Source organism: Aplysia californica, unplaced genomic scaffold (genome assembly GCF_000002075.1).
Source record: "Aplysia californica isolate F4 #8 unplaced genomic scaffold, AplCal3.0 scaffold00058, whole genome shotgun sequence".
Classification (NCBI taxonomy): Eukaryota; Metazoa; Mollusca; class Gastropoda; order Aplysiida; family Aplysiidae; genus Aplysia; species Aplysia californica.
The window spans coordinates 1,149,665-1,168,354 of NW_004797328.1; the positions used below are offsets into that span (position 1 = coordinate 1,149,665).

General features: G+C 38.5%; 1 protein-coding gene, 1 long non-coding RNA gene and 1 pseudogene across 2 annotated transcripts in view; 1 reads left to right on the plus strand and 2 right to left on the minus strand.

The window, feature by feature from the left end:
* Positions 1-972, minus strand: part of LOC101847023 — a 103,404-nt gene extending 102,432 nt beyond the window's left edge. The window contains exon 1 of the long non-coding RNA XR_220206.3: positions 629-972. This is a non-coding gene — a long non-coding RNA (uncharacterized LOC101847023). The remainder of the gene's footprint in view (positions 1-628) is intronic.
* Positions 973-3,087: 2,115 nt separating this feature from the next.
* LOC101846797 (cytochrome c oxidase assembly factor 1 homolog) lies at positions 3,088-17,055 on the plus strand. Its single transcript, XM_005093120.3, has 4 exons — positions 3,088-3,376; positions 7,635-7,786; positions 13,095-13,171; positions 15,769-17,055. Exons 1-4 carry the CDS (start codon positions 3,283-3,285, stop codon positions 15,905-15,907), a joined length of 462 nt encoding a protein of 153 aa, XP_005093177.1. The 5' UTR covers positions 3,088-3,282; the 3' UTR covers positions 15,908-17,055.
* On the minus strand, positions 16,094-16,260 carry LOC118477297 (annotated as a pseudogene).
* Positions 17,056-18,690: the final 1,635 nt, after the last annotated feature.

Consider the following 18,690-nt stretch of genomic DNA (forward strand, 5'->3'; position numbering starts at 1 on the left):
TATTTAGAGAGAGAGAGATAGAGAGAGAGAGAGAGAGAGAGAGAGAGAGAGAGAGAGAGAGAGAGAGATTAAATATGCTCCAGCAAGCATGAATAAGTGAATATTTACTTTGGTACACTTTCTTTCACTTTCAGTTTTTTTTTCTCAAACTAACAAAAGTGTTTTCTACAAAAACAGAACTAATCTAGATCTAGATCTAGATCTAGATTCTAGATCTAAACTCTAACCACAGCTCCACGGTGAAAATCTTAACTCAAAAATTTTTTTTTTTAAATATGCACGGCTCTTAATGGGGGTGGCCAGGTTTGACCAATCTAATGTACCGAGAATCTTTTGTAAATAGATCAGATCTCGAATCTAGGCCTACACTAAAAATTGATTTTTTTAATAATAAGTAGACAGCATTACAAGGGAAAAACCAAAGGCGCTGGCAATGTTAACTCGTGAACTAGTCTAGATTGTCTAGATCTAGGCCTAATGTCAGACTCGACACGAAAAACCTCGGTTCTGATGTTGACTCTGGTTTTGTTTCGGGACAAGTCAATACAACAACAAAAAAAAGCTTCGTCCCCAATATGACCCCACACAGTTCATCCCATTTCACCAAGGCCAACAACTCGCTACCCACCTGAGTTGTCCTTACATGTCGTTACGTCAGAAGCACACGCCGATGTAAAGAATGATTTCATCGCAGATTGACGTCGAAATGTTGTGAAGATTTCAGCCTTCTCTTCGTTTCGTTTGTTGAACACTGCGCGTTATAGGAATAATACTGAATGACAAGGAATGTCAGGGAAAAGATGTTCCTCTTGAAGCCTAATGCAGACCGATTCTTTCTGAATTTTGCTTTGTATAATAAACGCACAGAGGTTTTGTTCTGAAATACAAACAGAAAAAAAGGTTGACCCGCTAAGGTATTCGTATTTTTATTGCCATCCACACATGGTGCAAATTCCTAGAACAAAAATACCAAACCGCACCGTGTAGGCCAGTGTAAGTCGTTCAAGGCCATGTTACAAGGTGCACTCGTTTTGTCTTCCTCCGCGCTGCCTCACAAAATCTAGTTCGCTTGTAAATCCGACAAACAAACGTATACATTCCTTTTCCTGAACAAACAGGAATCTACTGAACTCTCTAATGGATTTGCAGTCTGCTAAACCTTTTCTTCGAAAAGGTTCCAAATGTTAACAATAATTTTTTTCTTAAATGGTGTCGTCCGAAAGAGTTACACAACTTTTTGACCTGTATTTTGCCGGAATCGCAAGGTCAGCGTAACCCAAAGAACGAGATGGACTGGAATAAGGGGAATAACCAATGAATAAGCAAAAACGTAACTATGTATGCAGAGTTATCGGTGTATCGATTGTTGTCGAACCATCTATTGTTAAATAATTTACCAGACGGAAAAGAATGCAAAAACTCAAGTGGCGCGGTTTTGAGTTGACAGCAGCAGAAATTTAAAGTTTCCGATAGTAGCACTGTTGCAGTAAATTTATTTGAAAAGAAAGGGTTCATAAGAATTACTTTTCCTTCTCACTTCTCACCACTATGACTTACGCCTCTCCTGACCTGACAGGGATAACACAAAAAAAAAGGGGGGGGGGGGGGGGGAGAGAAATAATAAATATAATGAAAAGAAAGAGAAGGTCAAGAAGGGAACGTTGGTGAAAGTGAAAAGGAAAAACTTTTAGCCGATCCCAGAAAGGAGATATAAAATCGGCATACTGAGATATAGGCTAAATTATTTAATTGCTCCTAAATGCATGGCAATAACATTGGTTAGCATTTTGGCCTACTTCGTATTTCTGTGTCTAGATGAGTACAGTTTCCTCATTATTATTTTATTTTTTTTAAACAACGTAAGGGGGCTCTCGTACCCTAGAGGTTACAGTGTTCACCTCTCATTCAATGGGTCCCGGGTTCGGGTCCTGATAGCGATCCGACGGAAAATTTTCTTCAGTAAAATCTTCTCCTTTCACATCCTTTCCTGCGCTCTAACAGTGTTTGTCGTGTGCTTTCGTATCCACTTTCTGCCTTAACCCACTCACCTTCTTTGCCCCCTTCTCTGGTCTCCTGGCTCTTTCTACAACCTTTCTACTGCTTCTCCTTGGCTCCTTCTTAATTGCTGTCTTTCAAACACATCCCTGATCTTATGGTAGGTAAGATCTACTCCTAACTTTCTCAGATAAGGGCGAAAAATCTCAGAGGTCCCGTCTGCAAGTGGCGCTCGTTAAAGATCCATTGTTGTCCAAAATCGACAAGAGAAGGTTTCAGCCGCCACCCGGTGAAAATTCAAAATTTCATACCTACTGAAAATGATTGGAGTGTCCTGCGCCATCATAATATATGTATGACCTCTTTTATGCAGCTGCGAGTGCCTTAAAATACTTAGACTACCCCAGTTGTTTTTTTAAAGTAATATGTTCAAGAACAACCCCTGCCCATAACAATAGTCTATTATCTAGAGTAGCCCTGTACACACAATGGTGTTCATTTGGACAAATCTATTATATCCATGTCGTCGGCTAATTGTATGGCTGACATGACATGTAGAGGAAACTGGGCGTAAAGTATGCTTAGTTAGTATCCTTTCGCGGGTTTGTTTGTGTTTCTAGCTGTTGTTTGCTTTACTGTTGCTGCTCAGTTGGTGGCTGTAACAATCATAATGGCGGCAACGTGGTGATGGTGGCATGGCAACAAAATATGGTGGTAATGGTGGGCAACCAGTATTACTCTAATTTCTGGAGCTGCGCTATATATACGCTATATACTTATATAATACTACTTACAATATTATACTTACAATAAGACAGACATACATACAGACAGACAGAGAAAGAGGGGGGGGGAGAGAAAGGGAGAGGGAGGGGGAAAGGGATAGGGAAGGGGAGAGGGAGAGAGAGAGAGAGAGAGAGAGAGAGAGAGAGAGAGAGAGAGAGAGAGAGAGAGAGAGAGAGAGAGAGAGAGAGAGAGAGAGAGAATTGAATATTTTATATATTATATACTTCGAAAACCTAGAATACAACTGCTCCCGATTCAAGTAATAAACAGTGACTGCTAGGACTACAATATAATAAAAGACTCGGCACAACGTGTGGGAATTTGACATTCGACAATTCCAATTCGTCGAGAAGCTAGAGTCTAGATTCTAGATCTAGAAGCCAGAAAAGCCAAAAGACGAAGCTGATCCTATCTCATGTGGAGATTGAGTAGCTAGCCAGAGATTCAACAGATTATCGAGATTCAGTTAGCTAAGTGTGAGAAAGTAAATGTGCCTCTATCATGGCGCTGTTTAAATCGCCTCTTTTCAAAGTTGCGATGTTTGGTGGAGTGGCTGTGATTGGAGCAACGACATGGATGGAGAGCAGGATGCAGAGTAAAACCTAAGCTTGTTGTGTCTGTTGTCACCCTTCGCATGTTTTTTCTTGTGGGAATATTGGTTTAAAGAACCTAAGGATTATTCAGTTATGAAGAACTAATTCAGATTGAGAATTCAGACTTAACTCACTTACTACTGGGCCCTTTCACCAGTCACCAGTCACAAGCGTTGAAGACTGGCGATTTTTGGGAGTACATTTTAATAAATCACCACAACTCTCAAAATTACCCTATTGTAATTATTTTTTGACACAGTAAAGTTACATTCAAGTTTAATCTAATACAAAAAAAACTAAAGTTGTCTAAGTCTAATACTTTAATTTGTATGATTTTTTTTAAATTGGCATGAATTAATTTGATTTTTTCCTTAAAATTTTCAGAGACGTGACAGGTAGAATGAAATTCACAACAACAACAAAAATAAAAGTTCAAAGTGTTCTGGTTTGATTTGTATGCATGTGTGAGTGTTTGGTGAAAATATAAAAGCTGGTCTGTGTATTGATTCAGACCCATACACTGAATTACATGAGATAGATATGTACGGCACGACGTTGTAATTTCGTTGCGCGAACAACAACACCAGTACTAGTGCTAGATCTAGCCCTAAAACTACGACTCGGGCCGTGTTCGGGTACATATCCTGGATCCCAACTATCAGACACATCATATTCTGAGACACTCAGGGTTGGTGATTTTTTTGATTTTTTAAATAAAAATTTTAAAAATCGATTTTTAAAATTTAAATCAGATTTTTACAATTTAAATCGGATTTTTTTTTTTTTTTTAAATGTCGACACAGTTTGGGATTTTTGGTGGCTAAAAGTATGTTCTTTTAGTGCAGAATGCATTGTCTTTATTTTAACTAATGATTAATATATAAGCAACTGCAAAAGAAAGCCTTAATCTGCTATTATCAGTGAATTATGGCTACAGACAAAAAATGAAGAAAATGTCAGTCTAAAAGGAAAGGGGGGGAGGGGGTAATTATGCATAGATAAACTTGTATTTTATTACAGTGTGCGTGTGTGTGTGTGCGCGCTTGTGTTTGTCTAAAAAGAAAAAGAAAATGCTAATTTCAATTCTGAAAAAAAAGTAAATTGAATACTGTATTAATTTACTACTTACAGTGACAGGGTGGAAAGCAGACTTTTAAGCATGATTATATTAGTCTACTAAACCTTATATCTGTTTTATAAAACCAAGGAAAGGAATTCTAAATGTTTAAATACGTAAAAACGATACATTTTTTAAAAGTGATTTAAATCACTGAGGTTTATTTTTAAAATCAAGTTGATTAAAAATTTTTTTAATCAACTGATTTAAATAAACCCAACCCTGGTTTTCAATTATGAAAAGAAAGAAAATTGAATACTGTATTATTTTACAGTGAAAGGGGGAAAAGCAGACTTTTATGCATGATTATATTAGTGTACTAAACCTTATATCTGTTTTATGAAACCTAGGAAAGGAATTCTGAATGTTGAAATATGTAAAAACTGAATAAAAATAAAAACATTTTAAAGTGATTTAAATCACTGATTTTTATTTAAAAAATCAAGTTGATTTAAATAAAAAAAATCAACTGATTTTTATCAACCTGATTTAAATCAACCCAACCCTGTGAGACACTAGAACTAGTAAAACGTACAGAAGTATCGAAAATGGCGAAATTATGTGATTCTTGTTCATGCGACTTCTTCGACCGTTACTACGACGCGACTGTCGGATTACTATCTGCTGTATAGAAAAAAACAAAGCGCGAGTTCCGGTCAGTTCCACCCCAGTTGGGGTCAGGGTCCTTCACCTTCAATTACTTAAAAACTACGAGCCCCAGAGATACGAAACGAAGTCTAAGCAGCTCAGGCCTGGCCAAACAAGGGTACGAGGCGGGTCACGCGATCCGTGCGTGATTTGTAGAGCAGGAAAAAAATTCCAAAGTTGTTCACGCAGAGCTTGTGGGAACCGTCGCGAGTGTCGCGGCAGGGGTCACGCAACTGTTGTGTGAACCGTCTGAAGTGAGCTAAAGATGAGTCGGCCCTTCCTCTTGAGACTAACTAAATCCTATATGAAGTGGCTAGTCATACTTTTTTAAAGTTTGGCTAGCAGTCTGCCAGTCTAGCCGTATTTAGGTTAGGCCCTACTGACTGAAATATTGTTTAGTACTCAGGTCTCATTAGATCTAATAGAGCTTAATTATTCTGGTTTAAAGTCTAACATGAAAATGAAGGCACCTTTTGGTTTCGTCTGAAATACAGTCTGTGCCGGCCTTAAGCATGTTTCGGCCTCAAGCACGCTAAACGGCTCTTACCGAATTTTTGCTATATAAATTACACGCCTATAAGCACAGTAACTTCGGCTTCTAGCTCGCTTCGTTTACAAGACAGTCAATATTTTCATGATGACCCATCGAAGTTCGAACACAGTTTACACCGCAGCAATGGAGTGTGTCAAGAGAAACACAAAGAACGCAAGTGATGGACACACACACTCACACGGGCGGAGAGGAAGGCAGAAAGATGCACACAGCCGTGCGCGCGGACATAGGATCTAGCCTAAGCCTAGGGCAAAGCTACACATGACCAAAAAAAAAATACAAAGAGAATCGGGGAGACGAGAAAGGGAGGCTGGCTGAGATTTTACGTTTGACCCTCGCTATCCATTAATCCTGATTGTGTATCACGCGCGAGGTGGGATGAAGGCGGTGGTATGAGTGGCACAGCGGGCAGTGATAGGCACAGGCAGTGTGTTACAGTAGGCCTAGTGTGCTGTATCGTGACTGGCCGTCTAAATTAAGTTTTCATTTCCCATTCGACCACAAAACAAAAACAAACAAGCAAACAAAAAGTACCATGGTGGGTGTCTAAATAACAGTGCACACTTTTGCGGGACCGCTATAGGCCTACTTACAAACAAAGGGAAATAGCACGAGGAATTTTCTACATGAAAATCTCTGGATTATGTCTACTTCGCACTTAAGCACGCTTCGGCTTTAAGCACGCTTAAGCTTTCTCCCGATGACCGTGCTTAAAGCCGTCATGGACTGTACAAAGTTTATACTTTGGGTAGGCCTATTGCAAAAACTAAAATTTAATTTACAATTCAGCTGTCATTATTAAGTACGGCTAGCCAGCCAGTCTAGCTGTACTTGGGTTAGGCCCTCCTATTGACTGACACCTGTTGAGTACACAGGTCTCATTAGACATTTTTCAGGTTTAAAATACATGTACTGTCAGTTAGGCACCTTTTGGTGCCGTCTCAAATACAAATACTTTAGGTATTGCAAACAAAAAATGTATGTACTATTCAGTAGGCCTATTTTTTGCTGTTTGTCAGTCTTCTAGCCATCCTTATTATGTACAGCTTGCCTGGCAGTCTAGCCGTCATTAAGTACGGCTTCGAATGTGAAACACACACACAGACAGGTAGATCTAAAGCTTGATAAATGGAAATTTTTGCAGCAACCTAGACGGCTTATTATAAAAAGACATGACTAGACAAAATAATATTTCACAAAACTGCTCCTCGCACAGCACAATGAAAATGGTGGACAGCACTTTCACACTGTACTGTCCATAGGATTTGCTTTGGTGAAGGATGCAAGGGACTGAATACGTCTTTGAAGGAAGGTTTTTAATTGGTCACTGATTGTAAGAGTAATGTTTAGGCCTGTAATGTGAAACGCATGTGAATTCTGTAGAACACCAAATAAGCAGAGGAGGATTAATCATTTGTCAAGTGGTCATCTGATGTGCTCACAGAACATTTAACATACTTGTGCATTAAATCTTCAGAGAAAAGTCTCTCAGAATGTGTGATGTCATCCAAACATTTCTTGTGGTTGGGAATAGTCGCTTGGAAATCTGTATAGCTGAGCACTCTTCCTTAAATCACCAACTGTTTCCTCTTGCACTTACCTGTTTCCAACATGTTAGCTTGCAGATCAGTACAGCGAGTTGGTCTTTCTGCTTTCTCCACCCCCCCCACCCCCCCCCCCCCCCGCCACATAGTTCAAAGCTTTTGTAGAAGTATAAGCGATTGAGGGGTTCCTTTATTTTATTTTAAAAAGTAAACTTTGATCATCAACATTGTACACATTATTGAAAAGTACGCCTCGGTAAGCTGACAGCTTTGTGGTTTAAGTTGAATTAAAAATGACCCCCTTTCTCCCTTTTGTCAGGGTTATGTACATGCACATTCCGTATAGTTTATAATGGCTTTTGGTTCAATTTGATCTTTTTTTCTCCCTTTACCACCAGGTCAATTTCGACAGCAAGACTTCTACCAGAAACCTCTGCTCATGCTGCACAAATACAAACCTGCAGAGCAGTTCTTTGGCCGCCCTATCTATGGTGGTCGCCTCAGCCTGGGGGATGAAAGCAAATTGAAAGTTGATGAGTTCACAGCCAAGGTACTGACAATAGATTATATACACAGTCAAACTCAGCTAACTTGAACACGCTAAACTAGAATTCACGGATAGCCCGAACAGTATACCATTTCCAGGGTTGGTGATTTTTTTTCTTTTAAATAAAAATTTAAAAAATCGATTTTTAAAATTTAAATCAGATTTTAAAAAATTTAAATCAGATTTTTTATATTAAAAAAAAAAAAAATGTTTATGTCGACACAGGTTGGGATTTTCGGTGGCTAAAAGTATGTTCTTTTAGTGCAAAATGCATTGTCTTTATTTTAACTAATGATTAATTTAAGCAACTGCTAAAGAAAGCCTTAATCTGCTATATCAGTGAATTATGGCTACAGACAAAAAATTGAGAAAATGTCAGTCTAAAAGGAAGGGGGGGGGTTGGGGGTTAATTATGCATAGATAAACTTGCATTTTATTACAATGTGTGTGTGTGTGTGTGTGCGCGCGCGCGCGCGCACGTGCGCTTGTGTTTGTCTAAAAAGAAAAAGAAAAAGAAAATGCTAATTTCAATTAGGAAAAAAAAGTACAGTGGAAACCTGATATAACAGGGATGGTGGGAGTAGACAAAATGTCCTGTTATATCCGATCCCTGTTAAATCAGAAATGCAAGGAAAGTAAGCATTTGTGGACTAATTCAGCTGTACTTATTCATTGGTAGTTGCCCTTGCCACTAGTATCCACGAACAGGGGTTTTGGCACCAACTTTCTCCTTGCCTCCTTAAACCATATCAGAAGAGCTTGGTCCAGAGATTCTGCATCGGATAGTCTCATCTTCTTTCGATCCTGAGCAAACTTTCCATTGGAGTATGCTGCCACTATCTTCTCTCTATCCTTGATAATGGTGTGAATCGACCCTTGTGGAATGTCGAACTGACGACAAATCTCTGCCGGGTGGAGCTTGCTTTTTGTCAACAGCCTGGATTATTTCGTATTTTTTGTCAATTGAAAGGCATTTTCTCTTGCGCTTAACATCATTGGTGACACATTACACGTGCGTGTTGCTAGGTTTCTGGCTAGATCGAGGTCTGCAGCACACCGCAGCGGTCTCTCGCTTCACGCTGCGTGTGCTCGCAGTGGCATGGCTTGCGTGGGCTTGCTCCATCACCACGTTACTCTCTCTCTCTCTCTCTCTCTCTCTCTCTCTCTCTCTCTCTCTCTCTCTCTCTCTCTCACTCACTCTCTTACTTTTTACACATTGATAACGAGCCTTTGTCCCTGCTATAACCGGTTGGGCTCCGATGAGGCCCTGTTATTGCCGATAACTTTTAATAGAGACAATGAGTAGGAAAAAACGGGGATTTAAAAAATCCCTGTTATTACCGGATCCCTGTTATTACCGGGCCTGTTATATATGGTTTCCACTGTAAATATTGACTGTATTATTTTACAGTGACAGGGGGGAAAGCAGACTTTTAAGCATGATTATATTAGTCTACTAAACCTTATATCTGTTTTATAAAACCAAGGAAAGGATTTCTGAATGTTTAAAGATGTAAAAACAGAATACTTTTTTTTTTTAAAGTGGTTTAATCACTGAGTTTTATTTTTAAAATCAAGTTGATTTTTAAAAAATTTTAATCAACTCATTTAAATCGACCTGATTTAAATCAACCCAACCCTGATTTCAATTATGAAAAAAAAGTAAATTGAATGCTGTATTATTTTACAGTGACAGGGTGAAAGCAGACTTTTAAGCATGATTATATTAGTCTACTAAACCTTATATCTGTTTAATAAAACCAAGGAAAGGAATTCTGAATGTTTAAATATATGTAAAAACTGAATACATTTTTTAAAAAGTGATTTAAATCACTGATTTTTATTTTTAAAATCAAGTTGATTTTTAAAAAAATTTTATCGACTGATTTAAATCAACCCAGCTCTGATTTCGATTATGGAAAAAAAAAAGTAAATTGAATACTGTATTATTTTACAGTGAAAGGGGGGAAAGCAGACTTTTAAGCATGGTTATATTAGTCTACTAAACCTTATATCTGTTTTATGAAACCAAGGGAAGGAATTCTGAATGTTGAAACATGTATAAACTGAATAAAAATAATTTTTTTAAAAAGTGATTTAAATCACTGATTTTTATTTTAAAAATCAAGTTGATTTAAATTTAAAAAATCAACTGATTTATATCAACCCAACCCTTACCATTTCCTGATTGAACCACTGTGTTTTCTTTGTACAGTGGAACTCGGATTCAACGAGGTCGCTGCGCCTGACCTGACCTAAAATTTCGTTGAATCTGAATGTTTGTTATAATAGCAAACATGAGGTTTTTGTGTAGACAATTACAGGCACTGAGCAAGTAATGAATAAAGAGAAGTAACTAGTGGTGCCTGAAATGCCTGCATATTATGAGCTGTGCAAAAAAAACAAAACAGATCCATTCAAATGCACGCCTGTGTCATCTCGATGTTTGCAAAAAAGTTGTGTTGCTGTGTAAAGCCTAGCCTAGCATACGGCAACTTTAGATTCCATAGACCAGCGCACAATTCATTATGTAGATCTACATCAAGACTAGAATATCATTGTAATAATGATCAGTTGTCGGGGGAAAAAAGACTAAGACTGTGACTCATTTGTATCTGCGACGTTCCATCCCCGGACCGCTGGTGCCCCGTGACATGCACAAACAGTCACACGTGTGCCGGCCGCCCATCTGAATCCGACTCACGCGTGCCAACAATGCAATGTGTCGGTATGAAAGAAGGCCGCTGATTGGTCGCATGCAATCGACTGGATCTAGTTTTATTCACTGAGCGGGCGGGCAAACGGACGAACTCTAGCAGACGAGATACTCGACACGAAGTTAGGCCCGTCGTCTATTGTTTGTTAATTAGGCCTAATGTTTCAAGCCACAAGCGGTGCCACAGGGAGTGAGAGAGGCTGGTGACGTAGTACTATGTGTGTAACCTTTCAACACGTGTGAGGGCACACTGTGAATGTTCCAATTATCGGGAAGGCGAAGCTTAAAGAATTCCCAAAGGCCTTTGGGGGGGGGGGGGAAGATATTTCTGCCATTAACGCCTAGCTACAATGTGGGGCAGAAGGTTGTTTTTTTTCAGGGGGGAGGGTGTAAGTAGTATGCAATGGAAGAACTCGCTCCACGTTCATCCGTCCGTCCGCTCGCTCAAATGCATTGAGTCTCTCCGCTCTCTCGCAAAACATGCTGTTGTCTCTGTCCAATGTGTAGCGAGTAGGGTACTACTCTTCCCAAGCAGACGGCTCGTTACCCATCCGCTCGTTTGCGGGTAGTGCCAGTGAGTAGTTTGTTACTCGCGGACGCTGATTTAGCGAGCCTGACCTAACTCTAGAATCCATCTCCTCTCGTTGAATGCAAGTTCTCGGCGAATCCGAGTTCCACTGTATTGGCAGCACAGTATTCTCGAACACCAGCATGGGTGTGTTGATCACCTCTTCTAAAAAAAGTCTGATCAAATTATTCCTCACAGTAGTCTCAAATTTAAAAAACCTGGAGGCATGATGAAAAGCAAACACCCATCATGATCAAGAGTTTTAGGTTAAATAAACTCCACTAGGTCCCCCTCACCACAGCACATTGCTGGTGTTCAAACACATCATTACACCTGCAGTGTGTGTAATGTGTAGGTGTGTAAGGCACTAGAACTAAAACTTCATTGAATCTAGTCATGTGAGAGTGGGTGTAGGGTGGTGGGATACTATGATTGATATGATCAAAGACAATGTTGAGCTACATTGGGTGGTGTGGTGTGTGAATTGTGTTTGTGTGTACGTGTGTGTATGGTTGTTGAACTTGAAGGAATGAATCAGGAAGTGATACAACGAAAAGGGTGGTTGGCATGCTTTGACCAGTGTTTGTAAATATCATCTAACCATCATAATCATGATCTGACAAGAGTAATTTCATTAGTCGTAAGGGTCATCTGCATTTCTCTTCCTTTCTCTTGCTTCAACACTGAACAAGGCGCATGCACTAAACATTTTTCTATCGATACTGTTTACTTTTCATGATAACAGTGATTTGTTTTCCAACTATTATACCGTCACAATTACTTCCGTTGATTTTTCTTCTTGTTCAAAATATCTATGCTTGACTATCTATTGCTTTCAAAAAAATGTAAAGTGATTGTATTTTTTTCAGCATTAAAAATGTTACTGTGCTTTTTTTTTTTATTGAATGAAACTTTGCCGATGAAACTCCAGCGTTTTTTATTTCTTTTATTGGGCCAGCTCAAGTAATTTAGGTTTGACTATTCTTTTTCAAGCAGGTCTTGACCAATCAGAAACCTTAAAAATCATAGTGACTGACATGAGGGAGGAAGGAAGAGGTTTTGAGGGAAATGGGCTGAGATAAGAAACTCTAGAAAAGAACAGAAAAACTCCCTGGCTGGAATGTTGAACATAAATCGTTTTGAATTCTTAATCGACAGTACACCAGTTATTGATGGCTAAGTTTTTATTTTATTATCGTTTAAAAATATCACTCTCTGAGCAGTGGTTCCTCACCATGCCCTTTTCCACTACTTTCATGTTTTATTGTAAAAAAAATGCTTATGACTCATGGTAATTTCAAATACAGTGCTGCCTCTCTATGACGACCTTCGATATAACAACATCCTCTGTATAGCGACATGGTGTCCAGGTCCAGATTTTTTCCTTATACCATATCATTAGTATTTTTAAAAACTCGCTATAAAGACACCATTTTAGCTAGAACCATGTATAGCGACATCGATAGGGTGGTAATCGGCAACTTGAAATTGACAGTGAAGACGGAATTTCTGGTCCATGAATGAAAACTTACTTTCCAACCAGTGAAATCCCATACTCTAACACTCTAAGTAGTCTAAGCCAATAAAAACACTTGCTTTCCGACCTGTGAAAATGCGTGACTAGCCGACCAATGATATTGACTTTCCTTCAGGCCAGTTGTCGGGTATAAGAGACAGTGCTATCGACCCACTATCAGTATCTGTGATCATTAATCACAAAAAAGTCCTCACGATGCCTCAGTTTATGAACAAACTTCAAAAAGAAAGGAGAGAAAGCATGGGCAACCTTGGAGTAGCTTGAAAAACTCTTTGTGAATAAGGTAACTAATCAAATTACCTGGTCCACACGTCATACCGTTGCATTCTTGGTGTACTTTACCACCTCCCCCTACCCGGCCATTTTTGGTTGCCTCACTATAACTGCTATAAGGACATATTTTTTTCTGGTCACGACGATGTCGTCGTTATAGAGATGCTGCACTGTAGCTCTTGAAGTGCTGTGCTTACACATTTTATTTTGTCACCAGCTGTCCATTCCAGTGGTGGGACCAAAAGATAAAGGAGTCTTGTATGTCGCTGCTAGCAGAGAGAGTCGAGAAAAAGAGTAAGATCTTTATTCAGATAATTGTTTAAAAGAAAAATAGTCTTTCAATCGTATTTTCATATTGTTGTCTTAGAATTGTGTGGTACAGTAGTTAAATTTGCACTGAAAATAAACTAATACTGCACTAATATCATAACCCAGTTTACACACTACATACTCATAGTACTGTACTTACAGTATGTCCCAAAATAAAGTGGACGCTTTCGAATGACTACATATATATATATATTCTCACTGGTCACACCAGTTCAAACTAAACTAATTGAATTATTTCAAATACATTTAATTAAATCAATGCTTTAATTTTATATCATTGATAATTGAAAGGTCTTTTTACAAAATCATAACAAATAAGGGAATATATTATATATTGGCAGAATAGTGGGGCTGGCAGTTCAACAGGGTTCTTCTGTTAATATATAGCCCCGACTGTCAAACGTCAAGGACCATAATTCGGCTATGCAATCTGTGTTTGAAAAGTGTCTTTTTGTTTGTGATTTATGTACATGCACATGTATTCAGAGCCTAGCGTTTTCTCTGACTCTGTCGCTGTGTCTTTCTTGTGGGAGAAAGATTATCAAGTAGCCTACCAGTGGGTGTTGTGCGCCGTGTGCAGTGTGTACCTCTGGTGGTCAGTTTGCTGGCGGTATGGCGGGCAAATTTACATTAGTTAAATAAGGACCATACAACTCAGACAGTTGGCAGATGGCGGTGTGAAGGATTAGATACTATGTTTATAGGTGTTCCTTTTCATACATTGGCAAAACCTGGCGGTAAGCGGGGCTGGTGGTATAATGGGGGGAGGGGGGGGTGCCATACAACGAGGATTGACTGTACCTATTATACTTTTGTTCACACAACAACAAAATATTATCACTGACAAAACCTTTTGAAATAAAGAGTTTCAGATGTCCTCGATTAAAGAAATAGAAATCTAGAGAGCACCAAAGAGTACAGGAATTATCTATATATTCTTTTTGGATCAAGACCATGGATGAGGAAGTTGAAAAAAAACCTGTTAAATGTGCAGTTGCCTCAATTGAAAACAAGGAAAAAGATGCTCAAAAGGCTCTCTCCAAGAAAATAAAAGGACACAGTGGGACACACATTCCAGCAGACAGAATTTTTCAAACTTCCTCAGGTAGAAACTCATATTTTCGGCATGCAATGGTGAGTGAAGAATCTTACCCCTACTCCACAGACACCTCTCCACCCTGAAATATTAAGGAAAAAGTACAAAATTTCAAACTTGTAAGGCTGACAAAAACCTGCCGCTTCTCTTATACTACACACTATAATTAACAAAGCCCTTAGCCTTTGGTTCAATGATTAGGAAGCACGACGTTAACTACCACTACCACATGTACGCGGACGACACGCAGCTGTACAAGTCTGTTTTACCAACAAATTTCAATTGTCTAGTTACCAGCATGGAAAAATGTATTGTTGAGGTAACAAACTGGGTGAAATCAAACAGACTTAAAATGAAGGATGATAAGACCGAAGTTTTGTTTTGCAATGCAAAAACAGGGACATTGCTTTGCAATTTTGGCCATAAATATATGTATTGGGAAGGATAACTTCTTTTTCACAGATAGAGCGAAAAATCTAGGCGTTTATTTTGACTGCTAACTATCTATGCACCATCATATAAACCATCTATGTAAAGTTATTTATTTAGAACTACGCAGAATAGGACAAATGTCAACATATCTTAGTGTTGATTCCATCAAAACCCTCTTCTCTTCTTTTGTCCTTTCACGTCTAGACTACTGCAATTCTTTGTTTGGAAACCTTCCCACTGAAAAGTTAAATAAGTTACAGCGACTCCAAAACCAAGCTGCTCGCATAATTTTAAAGAAATCTCTCAAAGAGTATGCAGAGAGCATGTAACACCTATGCTAATTCAACTATATTGGCTCCTGGTGAAAGCACGAATTCAGTACAAAATAATTGTTCTTTGTTTTAAGTACGTCAACGACATTGCCACATCATAAATTTGTGACATGGTTGTCAAATATATACCATCTTGGCCTTTTAGATCGGCGACGAATAGACTTTTAAGACCTGTTCAAAGCAAAAGTCAGAGACTCGGAGGGAGAGCTTTTTCACACCACGCCCCCTCCCTGTGGAACGCTTTGCCAACTCATCTACGAAAGTTTACCATTTTAACAAAAATTCTAATCAGCACTTAAAGCGGATTGGTTTCAGTCCAATTTAAATCTGTTATTTCCAACATTCCCAATGCACTGGAGAGAGAGAGAGAGAGAGAGAGTAAGGAAGAGAGACAGAGAGAGAAAGAGGATTACCATTGGAGCTGTGCGCTGCATACGTTCTTTGTATTATTGTACAGAGCATTGAGCACTTCTTTGTGGAAATGCACTATATAAATGCAATTTATTTATTTATATTTATTTTAAATTTAGAGTTTTCCTGATTTGGGGTACCAAGCATTTCAATCTACGAAAGTATGTTGATTTCATTATCGAATTAATGACTTCCAATTCAAATATATGGGAATTAATTAAATTGTTCTGATTTATTAGGCGCTGAAATTGCTTCAATTGTCTGTTCTCCCTTTTTTTCTCTCTATACAGCTGGAATATTGATGTCCTTGACTTAGAAATCACAAGGACCAAACAGAGATGGAAGTTCTATGACCGCACATTGGACAAGAATAGTACCCCAGATCTTTCTGATAACTGTACTGAGGAGACTTCAGGGCATTTATCATGAAGTTGATTAGTCCATGAATTCTTGTACAAAACTACTGTGATTCATGAGGACTTGTTGTAATGCTTTTTCATCAGCCATAGCACCAGAAATTCCAAACACTTTCTGTGCTTAGGTTGACCCATGAGTGACTTATGTGTGTGAGCTGACAAAAATTGATGCCATTTTTTTTATCTGAGAATCTATGAGTTGTTTTTTTCTTCTAAGAGGACTTTGCCATCCACTAGATATAATTGAGGACGAAGTCTCATCAGCTTCGTTTAGCATCCGTCCCCCTTAGATTAAACTCGGCACAAAGCCGAAAAGTCGGGAACAGATACTACACTTTGATCTTAGCCAAAAGGCGGAGAAGAATCTATGAGCTTTATTATTGTCAAACTACTTGATTTTAACAATTGTTTTATTACATTAAACGGCACATTCAAGGGGCTGTTATTCAATGTAGAAAGTCCGTCTCTTGAGGCATTTTAAGTTTGTATTGTTTTTTAAATAAAATCATTAAAGGCTCTACAGCTTTTTTACTACCATTTTATGTTTGCTGACTGTAAACTATGACTTATGAATGTTCACCAGCAAATGATTATGAAGGTTTCTGTAAATCGTCTTTCTGCTTGATTTTGTGATGCATTGTTGAGAGCAAAAGTAAATGAATTTGTTCTAAGTTCAAAACAAATTGTATAGATGTTCCAGTGATGATGAATGTTTTTACACATGTTCATATTATTTATGGATGATGTTTGCAGAATTGTAAAGTGGCGACCATTGAGGCATGATGCATTTTTTTATCGCAATTCATAACTTCAGCTTCAAACGAGTATTCTAATGAAGTCAGTTCAAAAAATCTTTCCAAATTATTTCACTAAGAGACTTTGAAGAGAGAAAGAGGTGATAAAAGATGTACACCGATTTAGACTGGTTGGGAAGTTTTTTAAAACATTTTCTTATTCTTTGAAATGGCATAAGGCTGCTATGCTGGTGAGAGACCCTAAATTCTTTAAATTGAAAGAAAAAGCCATGTTACATCTTTCAATATTTCTTCTTAAACAAGTGACATATACCAAGTATTCTACTCTGTCTTCAAAGGAATGTACAGTTACTGCTCTGTAAAAATGTGAAATAAAATCTTTTTTTTTTAAAACAGCTACAGTCAAGTCCTGAGTGATGTGAATTTTTACTGTATGTTTATTAAATGGGTCATAATGCTTGTACCCATGTAATCTTCATGTCCTAATTTCACTAATATTGCTATAGAGGAGCATCCCTTTGGCTCTCAAACATCGCAATTTGAGCTGCATACATTTATCTGTCCTCTGGGTCCATAAATAGCTTATATAGGGGAATTTTGTTGTTCTTGCTTTGATCTTTGTATAAAAGAAAGTAATTCAAGATGGCGGACAGATGAGAAATGATGTAGGTAAAATGCAACATCCATTTCATTTAAGTACGAAAAATATCATTTTTTCCCCGTATTTTTGGGGGTAATTCACCACAATCAAGGCTACACTCTATGTAGGAGCACCAAAATGGATAAATTAGACAAAAATATGAGGTTTATAGCCTTTCAAAACCTTCAAACATTTTTGTTCGATTATTAAAGGAAAGAACTGTTAAGAGTTAAACTTAAACCAAATACAGTTCAATAGATAAAAAAAAAAAATTTAAATCCTCGATTTTTTTTCTTCTATTTGAGTTCAGCAACCAATTTGAACAAAAAAAATAAAGACTAAACTGAAGAAAGTCCAGGTGTCCCTCTGATTTCGGTTTATACGGCCTTCACTGTATTTGAATTTATGGGTTAAAACTTAAATGAGCAGTGGGATTCTGTCCTTCCTTCGACTTTTTTTGTATGACAAGGAAGTGAACCGGGTATTGGAATAACGTCACAGCCATGAACTTGCACCATAGAGATTTTTATAGACGTCACAGATAAGAATTTTGTCTCCAATTATATCATGCTGCATTTTGAGGCACAATAAATTGCCATCCTAACAGGGTGTTCATACCAGAAGTGTCCACAGCCAGCTGACAACAGCGGTCACCAAAAAATGTTGGTCGTCTGTCCGTGTTAATGTTTGTTTGTTTGATTAAAAAATAAACGGACATTGACACAATAATGGTCATTTTTTAGGGAAAGGTATAAATACCGCATATCACTGAATATAACTACATGTCGCTAAATATCACCGCATATCACTACATGTCACTAAATATCACTGCATGTCACCGCATATCACTAAATATCACCTCACATCACTAATAAAAATCACCGCATGTCACCAATCACCAATCTCTGACTCTCTCTTTCTGTTTCTCTCTGTGTCTGTGTGCATCTCTCTCTCTCTCTCTCTTTCTCTCTCTCACATCAGTAAATGATGAAAGAAATGCCTTCAAAAAGCTATTTGTTTATAAAACTCCCTCCCTCTCTCTCTTCCTTTCTTCCTCCCTCTTCCTCTGTCTCTCCCTTTCTCCTCTCTCTCTCTTTCTCCCTCCTCTCTATCTCCCTCCCTCCCTCTCTCTCTCTCCCATTCTCCTTCCCTCTCTCTCTCTCCCTCCCTCTATCTCTCTCCTCTGTATCTCCCTCCCTCCCTCTATCTCTCTCCTCTGTATCTCCCTCCCTCCCTCCCCCTCTCTCTCTCTCCCTTTCTCCCTCCCTCTCTCTCTTCCTCTCCCTTTCTTCTTCCCTCTTCCTCTCTCTCTCCCTTTCTCCTCTCCCCTCTCTACCTCCCTCCCCCCTCTCTTTCTCCCTCCCTATCTCTCTCTCTCTTTCTCCCTCCCTCTCTCCTCCC

What these genes read in the sequence shown, in the direction of transcription:
- LOC101846797 (XM_005093120.3), top strand. Translation starts at nt 3,283, where the DNA reads ATGGCGCTGTTTAAATCGCCTCTTTTCAAAGTTGCGATGTTTGGTGGA. An exon ending in TTGATGAGTTCACAGCCAAG is followed by an intron (nt 7,787 to 13,094) that starts GTACTGACAATA and finishes TTTTGTCACCAG; the next exon opens with CTGTCCATTCCAGTGGTGGG. An exon ending in AGAGAGAGTCGAGAAAAAGA is followed by an intron (nt 13,172 to 15,768) that starts GTAAGATCTTTA and finishes CTCTCTATACAG; the next exon opens with CTGGAATATTGATGTCCTTG.